The sequence below is a fragment of the Physella acuta genome, unplaced genomic scaffold (genome assembly GCF_028476545.2).
Source record: "Physella acuta isolate Inbredline_101_S28 unplaced genomic scaffold, ASM2847654v3 ptg001158l, whole genome shotgun sequence".
Taxonomy (NCBI): Eukaryota; Metazoa; Mollusca; class Gastropoda; family Physidae; genus Physella; species Physella acuta.
This window is the reverse complement of record NW_026732675.1, coordinates 166,039-175,000: the sequence shown is the minus strand read 5'-3', so window position 1 is coordinate 175,000 and position 8,962 is coordinate 166,039. Positions and strand designations below refer to the sequence as shown.

The following is an 8,962-nucleotide window of genomic DNA, read 5'->3' as shown; positions in this document are numbered from 1 at the left end:
AGACCTGCAACATCCCGCACACTCTAAATGATAAATTTGTAGCCTGCACTTTTTCTCATGGCGAGACACTGCAAATATAAATATGCTGCTGTTTTCACTTTCAGGACCAACATTACATACACGACACCACCTTCGGGAATTTTCGTGTATTCCGGTACCTCCTCCATGGATAGTTCCATTAATTTTGCCGGCGCCATTAAAAGAAACGTCATTTCCATTGCCTTTCACGAGTACTACAATCCAAACCTCATAAGTAGGTTTTACTGCCTAGATACTACATATAAATAGGTTTTATTAACTAGATACTCCATATTATTAGGTTTTACCAGCTAGATACTACATATAAGTAAGCTTTATTAGCTAAATACTGCATATAAGCTAGATACTGTATGTATGTAGGTTTTAATAGCTAGACACTCCATACTATTAATATTTACCAGCTAGATACTGGATATAAGTAGGTTTTACTAGCTAGATACTGTATATATGTAGGTTTTACTAGCTAGATACTCCATATTATTATTTACCAGTTAGATACTGCATATATGTATTTTTTACAGGATATATAGAACACATAACTAGGTTTCATTTGCTGTATATTACATATAAGTAGGTTTTATTAGTAGATATTTACTACATATAAGTAGGTTTTAGTAGACAAAGATATGTTTTGTTGACTGAATACTTCCATAGCTTTGTTTGCTAGATGATACATAATGCTTGCATTCTGCAGTTTAGTTTTAAATAATCTTGGATTTATTGCCACTAGGTAACTACTTACTTATTCTATTTTTACTTATTTTGTTTGTATTTTTAAAAAATATATTTGAATTATCCAGCCAATGACGTCGCTGTGTTGACGCTGTCTACACCGATTGTTTACGATAGGTGCCACACCCCCGTCTGTCTGGCAAATGGCACCAAGACGCCCCAGATGGCGTCAGGGTGTAAAGCTATGGGATGGGGTCGTACGATCGGTGAGTCTTGGTGGGCTGGGGATGTGAGTCTTGGTGAGATGGGGATGTGAGTCTTGGTGAGATGGGGATGTGAGTCTTGGTGAGATGGGGATGTGAGTCTTGGTGAGATGGGGATGTGAGTCTTGGTGGGCTGGGGATGTGAGTCTTGGTGAGATGGGGATGTGAGTCTTGGTGGGCTGGGGATGTGAGTCTTGGTGGGCTGGGGATGTGAGTCTTGGTGGGCTGGGGATGTGAGTCTTGGTGAGATGGGGATGTGAGTCTTGGTGGGCTGGGGATGTGAGTCTTGGTGGGATGGGGATGTGAGTCTTGGTGGGCTGGGGGCGTACGATCACAAAGTCTTGGTGGGCTGGGGATGTGAGTCTTGGTGGACTGGGGAGTTCGATCGGTGAGTCTAGGTGGGCTGGGGAATTGCAATAGGTTAGTCTTAATGGGCTAAAATGTACGATAGGTGAGTTTTGGTGGGCAGAGGTTGCCGAGGAGTTGGGGGTGGGCGTTAGTTGTCTGGGGGCCTACGATCTGTAAATCTTGGTTGGATTCGTAAGATACGATCTGCTGGGACATACTATTGATAAATTGGCAGATACTTATAGTGAAGGTTCAGCGAATCGTGTATGAATGACACGGGTGTCATTTTTCAAACACGCCTTACGAAAATTTCCTCCACCAGTCTACTCTACTGGACCCGCCTCTACCAACCTCCTCTGGGTCGACATGCCCATCGCCTCGGATGCCACCTGCCAGAGTACCTATGGCCCAACTTTCAACGGGAAAAACTTCTGCGCTGGAGCTGTTGACAAAAATATTTGCGCGGTAAAGTATATTTTATATTCACTAAAGAAATAATAATAGAAACAAATCTACATTTGAATATAAATTTAACTTATTTTTATGTCTCACGCTTATAAAATATATTCCATCCTTGAAGGGAGATTCTGGCGGTCCTCTTGTGTGCAAGGAATCCGACGGACGCTACTACCAGTACGGCATCATGTCCGCCACACAAGGCGACTGCCACGTACCTAATGCACTCTTCACCAAAGTCTCAAGTTTTCTCCCCTGGATCAATGGGAAAACAGTGGGATAAAAGGTGTGCCATGGCTAATGTATAACAACTCACTGCTGAAGGAAGTGTTCCTTGTCAAGAAATAAAACCAATTTCGAAACTAAAATTTTCCATTTTTTTATATCTTATCCTTAGTTTAAAAGCATCTAAAGTCACCATAAAGTTAATAATATCTATAACCTCTTTCTTTATACATTAAACAATAGTATTCTCGCGAACATTGGAGAAATTCCTGGAGATAAAATTCAGCAGCATGCAATATCTCGCATACAAAATTCAGCCAAATAAACAGTGGCCTCCTATGAAAGACTCCGAAAGTTGGTCAAGGCCTTCTTTTTCTAATCTTTCCAAGAAAATGTTCTATCAAAAATAATGGCGGCAAATTGGAAGCGAGCATTGAATGTATTTCGTATCTTAGAAAGTACCCAAAATTACAGATTCTTAGTGAACTAACTCACCCTCAATAAAACATTTTGTTGATCCTCGCGACAAGGGTAAAAAAACTGACCACGAGTCGTCACCACTTTTTAAATCCTGTTGGAAATCAATATTATACACAGGATACAATGTTCATTAACCATAAATACACAAATACATACGCAACTTAATGTTACAAATATAATCAAATATACATGCATATATATATATATATATATATATATATATATATATATATATATATATATATATATATATGTGTATGTATATATATATATAATGTATTTATGTTATAAATATACATATATGCATATAGATAAATATATACTAATATATATATATATATATATATATATATATATATATATATATATATATATATATATATATTACATGGTTTTGAGAGGGGATTGGTGATATCTTAGTGTATGGTGATACTATTGGTCACATGCTTGTTTATTGTGATACGATTAGTTACTTTATGGTGTGAGTAGATACTATTTGTCACTTGAAGGGGTGTTGGGTTGGGTGACCGGAAAACTGTGCAATCGAAAACTGCGCAATGGAAAAGTGCGCACAAAAAAGTGCGCAAGAGCATCTGTTTACAGACATTAACCAAGAATGCCCACATTCACGTTGTAGCATAATAAATCATTTTTTCCACGAAATATAATAAAATGTATTGTATTAGTATAATTAATTTGTATCTCCGCAATTTTCTGTATGCTTAGTTTTCCATTTTCTGGGAACTGTACCATAGTGATGACTTGGCTTTGTCAAACATTGGATCATTATAGAGTCTATATTTGCAAGATCTGGGACGACGTGGTCGGATACTAGAACTTCTGACTGCGAACCTGAAAATCACGAGATCAAATCACGGGTTCGAGTCTATATCACCTTCTTAACTCAGGCTGGAGAAATAAAGTCGGCTGGGCATCGTGCCGACCACACTTTTCCTTCGAATCCCGAAGTCAATAAAACAGATAACTGTACTTTATCTGTCCCATGTGTCTCAGGCACGAACGCGTAAGGGTAATTAATTACAAAACTTAAAGCAGGAGATATCTTGTTTCAAAAGGAAGCCTAGTATAATTAAGGGTCGACCATAACTAACATCACGCTGGGGTGAGGGGCGGACGAGTAATTACGTCGCCGATTGGAAATGTTTGAGCAAATCTAAATAAAAAAACAACTTTTTGTTTATATACGCTGGTTTCCCTAACACCACACAATGTATTATGTTACGGTCAAAGCCCGAAGTGCGGCCAAAGCGCGGATTGGTCGGCCAATCCGCGCATTGGCCGGCTCTCTTGGCCAAAGCCCGAAGAACTTAGCACCAAGATCGTATTTCGTACATTGACCGTCAATGCGCGCACTGGCCGGGATGTCCTGGCCAATGTTCTATCTAGCCTAAGTTGTGATCGCATTTTCATTATTCTGGGTGCGTTTTCATTGAGAGTAACGTATTGTTTAGCTCTTGTTTGTATAGCATTCAATATGCAAGGCGACATGGATCAAAAGGGCCGTCAGACCATGAGACAGACATAGCAGATGGCTGTCAAAAGAAAAACATGTAAATCTATGTTAGTTTCCATATATGGGCTCTCGATAAAATAGTTACTGAGGAAGATCTTGAGAACATTGAACAAGAAATGGAGGTTGCCATAAATGCAACGACATCCTCAGCTAACACATCTACTGCCGTGGCGGAACGCCCAGACCAGTTGCGTGACAATAATGTGGCCAACAGATTCTGTATAGTTTGTGAAAAACATTGTAGTGCAGCTCACTCTTGTGGATCCTGTGGCAACGATGTCCATGCTATTCGTGGAATACCCAATGAAGCAGACGAAGGGTACGGAGGGAACATTACCTGCAGATTGTGTCACAACAAACAAGACATCATGGAACACAGATCAGCAGCTCATACTAGCTTGCAAACTCAAGGTGCTGAACTGCTTAAAACATCAAATACAAAATTTAATGATGGTGAAGTGGATGACAATGTACGCATCCGTTTTCCAGATGTTGACAGAGGTCACGGTGATCCCCAAAGCGTGATTGCAGTTGTCATGAGCGTCGAGGGCGGTTTCTACAAATTAGGAACGGAACATGGTGTTCTAAAACAACTGTATGCTAGAAGTGAGTTTTCAATTCTTCACGAAAAACTGCTCTTATTGTCGTCAGTTGGCACTGAGGAAAAATCACTACGAACCACCGCATCTTAAGAATCATTGACTGGGGGCCAAGGCTACACTCGCTGCAATTGCACAACTAAGTGCACAACAAATCACTGCAAGTGTAAAAATAACAAGCTGCTATGTAATTCTAAATGCCATAAAAGTTCAACTTGTTGTAACAAATGATGATATTGTTAGATTGAGACTATAGTACAATAAAAAAAATTGAAGGTTTCTGTCATTTACTTTAATTAGTAATCAATAAATACTTAATTTCATGATCCTTACGGCATAAAAAAAACCCAAAATCTGCTCATGATCTTCTATTTCGGACTTTGGCCGGTCGTCCCTAGCCAGATGACCTTCTAATTAAGAAGTCTGCGGATTGGCCGGCCAAAGGCCGAAATAAAAAAACGTTTCGGACTTTGACCGACCTATGGGAGGCGATATTGGCCAATGCGCGGATTGGCCGGCCAATCCTAGCATAGGCCGACTTCGGGCTTTGACCGTAACATATATATATATATATATATATATATATATATATATATATATATATATATATATATATATATATATATATATATATATATATATATATATATTGATATAAGCGGCATAGGGGGTACGTTTTGATAAAATTATTTTAATGACATTACCTTGCTTGTGTTACAAGGTCAATACATGCACATTTTCTTCATTGAAAGAACTTCGCAACACGGAAAACTGCTGTGCATTGACAACAGTTATCGCTTGACCTCTACTCCAACACTTATAACTCCTAAGTACTTAGATTTAGACTTAGACTTAGTCCTCTTTGCTCCTTATGGAGCATAGGGCCTCCACCATTTCCTTCCATTTCTTCCTATTTTCGGCTATTAATTTTGACATCTCCCAAGACATCCCTGTTGGCTTCAGTTCCCCAAGAAGACTCCGCCTCCAGGTCTGTCTTGGGCGCCCTCTCTTCCGCTTTCCCTGGGGTTTCCACTCAAGCGCTTGGCGTGTAACATTTGTGTGAGCCTTTCGCAGTGTGTGACCCACCCAGCGCCACTTCCTCCTTCTTATTTGCACACCCATAGGCTCCTGCCTAGCTTTCCTCCATAGTTCCAAGTTCGGCACTTTGTCCTGCCATCTCAGTTTCAGTATCTGTCTAAGGCATCTATTCATGAAGGTCTGTATCTTTGCTGTGCTTGCCTTGGAGACTCTCCATGTCTCTGCTCCATACAGCAGAACTGCCTTGACATTAGAGTTAAATATCCTAATTTTTGTGGTAATGGAGATGGCCGAACTTTTCCATATGGGTCGCAGGAGTGTGAAAGCTAACTCCTAAGTACACAAAAAGATAAACATTGTTGAAAAGCTTTCTGTTTTTTCCACGATTTGATCTTTTTTTTCTTCACATTTTCGTTCTTTTACAAATTATTATTTTATTTTTTAAAATTATTATTTATTTACTCATTTTGTTTAACTTTTTTTTGTGTGTGCTAATTTTCGTTATGTTTGTTTATTTTCTTAACAGTTGTTCATTTATACTTATTTTCCTCTTTCCTTGGGTATTTCAATTTGATGCCTGTCTAGTTATATTGCTAGAAAGTATGTCAAGTCCTTCCACATATGCGCTTTTGAATTTCTTTCCCAAAAGCGTTTTGCCATATACAAAGAATACTAACATAAAAAAACCTGAACATTGTTCATGCTAAACATATCTACAGAGTTTCTTCCACGCACCGACCCCCCCCCCCTCAAACGAAATGACTTTTATATAGAAAATAAACTTTTAACAATATCCGCACCCCGGAAATTTTAGTCCGTCCCCCGGAAATTTCAAGTACCCCTAACCCCTCAGGAGAAAAAGGTCTGAAAGAAACAATGCGTATCTAAAGGTTTTGGTATCACGTCAGAAAACAATATACTGTTATCTCATAAGATGCAATATAAAATTGTCTGTTGTGGATTTGCAGGACAAAAACAGTAAAAATTAATTGCATTTTATGATTAAAATTTTCTTATTAAAAATAAGGTAATGCCTATTACTTGTGAAACTCATTCCCCTTATTATGGTTGTTTTAAATGACGTCAAGATTTTTTTCCCCGACACTTACCAAGTTCAAACGTCGTCGGATTACCTCCTCCCTCTACCCTCCACCTTTCATATATTTTATTTTAAAATTAAAAAAAAAAACAACAGCACACGATGAACCTCACATTTTCTTAATTTGCTCTTCTCACAAAACCGTACTCGTCCGCCCCTCACCCCAGCGTGATGTTAGTTATGGTCGACCCCTAATTATACTAGGCTTCCTTTTGAAACAAGATTTCTCCCGCTTTAAGTTTTGTAATTAATTACCCTTACGCATTCGTGCCTGAGACACATGGGACAGATAAAGTACAGTTATCTGTTTCATTGACTTCGGGGTTCGAAGGAAAAGTGTGGTCGGCACTATGCCCAGCCGACTTTATTTCTCGAGCGTGAGTCAAGAACGTGATATAGACTCGAACCCGTGATTTGAACTCGTGATTTTCAGGTTAGCAGTCTACAAGTTATCCGACCACGTCGTCCCAGATCTTTGAATTATAGACTCTATAAGGATCCAATGTTTGACAAAGCCAAGTCATCATTACGGTACGGTTCCCAGAAAATGGAAAACTGCGCATACAGAAAATTGCGGAGATACAAATTAATTATACGAATACAATAAATTTTATTATATTTCGTGGAAAAAATGATTTATTATGCTACAACGTGAATGTGGGCATTCTTGGTTAATGTCTGTAAACAGATGCTCTTGCGCACTTTTTTGTGCGCACTTTTCCATTGCGCAGTTTTCGATTGCACAGTTTTCCGGTCACCCAACCCAACACCCCTTCAAGTGACCAATAGTATCTCCTCACACCATAAAGTCACCAATAGTATCTCCTAACACCATAAAGTCACCAATAGTATCTACTCACACCATAAAGTAACTAAGCGTATCACAATAAACAAGCATGTGACCAATAGTATCACCATACACTATGATATCACCAATCCCCTCTCAAAATCATGTTATCACTGGCTAAATCGTAAGTTATATTTGTCTATTTTAACGGGCTTGTACCATCAATTATTACCAGCATGAACCACTACATAAACAGGTAGGGTGAGAGGCGGATACAAATTTTGGGTAAGTTTATTACAAGTAGTTTTCTTTAATTACTGACGTCACAGGTATTTTTTTTTGGCTTTTTAAATTCAATTTTATTTCCAAAAATATCTAAAGACATTGGATTATAAAGATTATATTCTTCACTGATTTTTTTTACTGCTAGTTTTATAATCTTTCCTGAAATATTAAATATAAAATAACAGTCGTAAAACAAACTCCTTCCCTAATCCATCTATACCACTTCACACTAAAACAATAGCCATGAACGGTATTTGTGTGTCGAATCGACCTGGGACACACGCACTGTACCCAACGTGGACCACGTCCAATTACCAGACGCCAAGATTACATGAACCGTCCTAGACGTGACCAATGGTCACGACATTGTTCCATGGCGGTTTGGAGGTTAGGGTCATCTATAATGCAATAGTCCGATGACGAAAGTAAAATAACAATAAACTTTTGAGCTGTCGTTAAATAATAAAGTGGATGCAGGAGAGACTGTAAAGTCGACCGGCATGTAGGTTGGGCGGGATATATATATATATATATATATATATATATATATATATATATATATATATATATATATATATATATATATATATATATATATATGCATGTATATTTGATTATATTTGTAACATTAAGTTGCGTATGTATTTGTGTATTTATGGTTAATGAACATTGTATCCTGTGTATAATATTGATTTCCAACAGGATTTAAAAAGTGGTGACGACTCGTGGTCAGTTTTTTACCCTTGTCGCGAGGATCAACAAAATGTTTTATTGAGGGTGAGTTAGTTCACTAAGAATGTGTAATTTTAGGTACTTTCTAAGATACGAAATACATTCAATGCTCGCTTCCAATTTGCCGCCATTATTATTGATAGAACATTTTCTTGGAAAGATTAGAAAAAGAAGGCCTTGACCAACTTTCGGAGTCTTTCATAGGAGGCCACTGTTTATTTGGCTGAATTTTGTATGCGAGATATTGCATGCTGCTGAATTTTATCTCCAGGAATTTCTCCAATGTTCGCGAGAATACTATTGTTTAATGTATAAAGAAAGAGGTTATAGATATTATTAACTTTATGGTGACTTTAGATGCTTTTAAACTAAGGATAAGATATGAAAAATGGAAAATTTTAGTTT

At 38.0% G+C, this 8,962-nt stretch overlaps 1 protein-coding gene across 1 annotated transcript; it reads left to right on the top strand.

Moving 5' to 3' along the window:
- Positions 1-1,654: 1,654 nt before the first annotated feature.
- Positions 1,655-2,137, top strand: LOC131956548 (chymotrypsinogen B-like). The gene is made up of 2 exons (XM_059321060.1): positions 1,655-1,787; positions 1,903-2,137. The coding sequence occupies exons 1-2, from the start codon at positions 1,689-1,691 to the stop codon at positions 2,059-2,061; spliced, it is 258 nt and encodes an 85-aa protein (XP_059177043.1). The 5' UTR covers positions 1,655-1,688; the 3' UTR covers positions 2,062-2,137.
- The last annotated feature ends 6,825 nt before the right edge of the window (positions 2,138-8,962 follow it).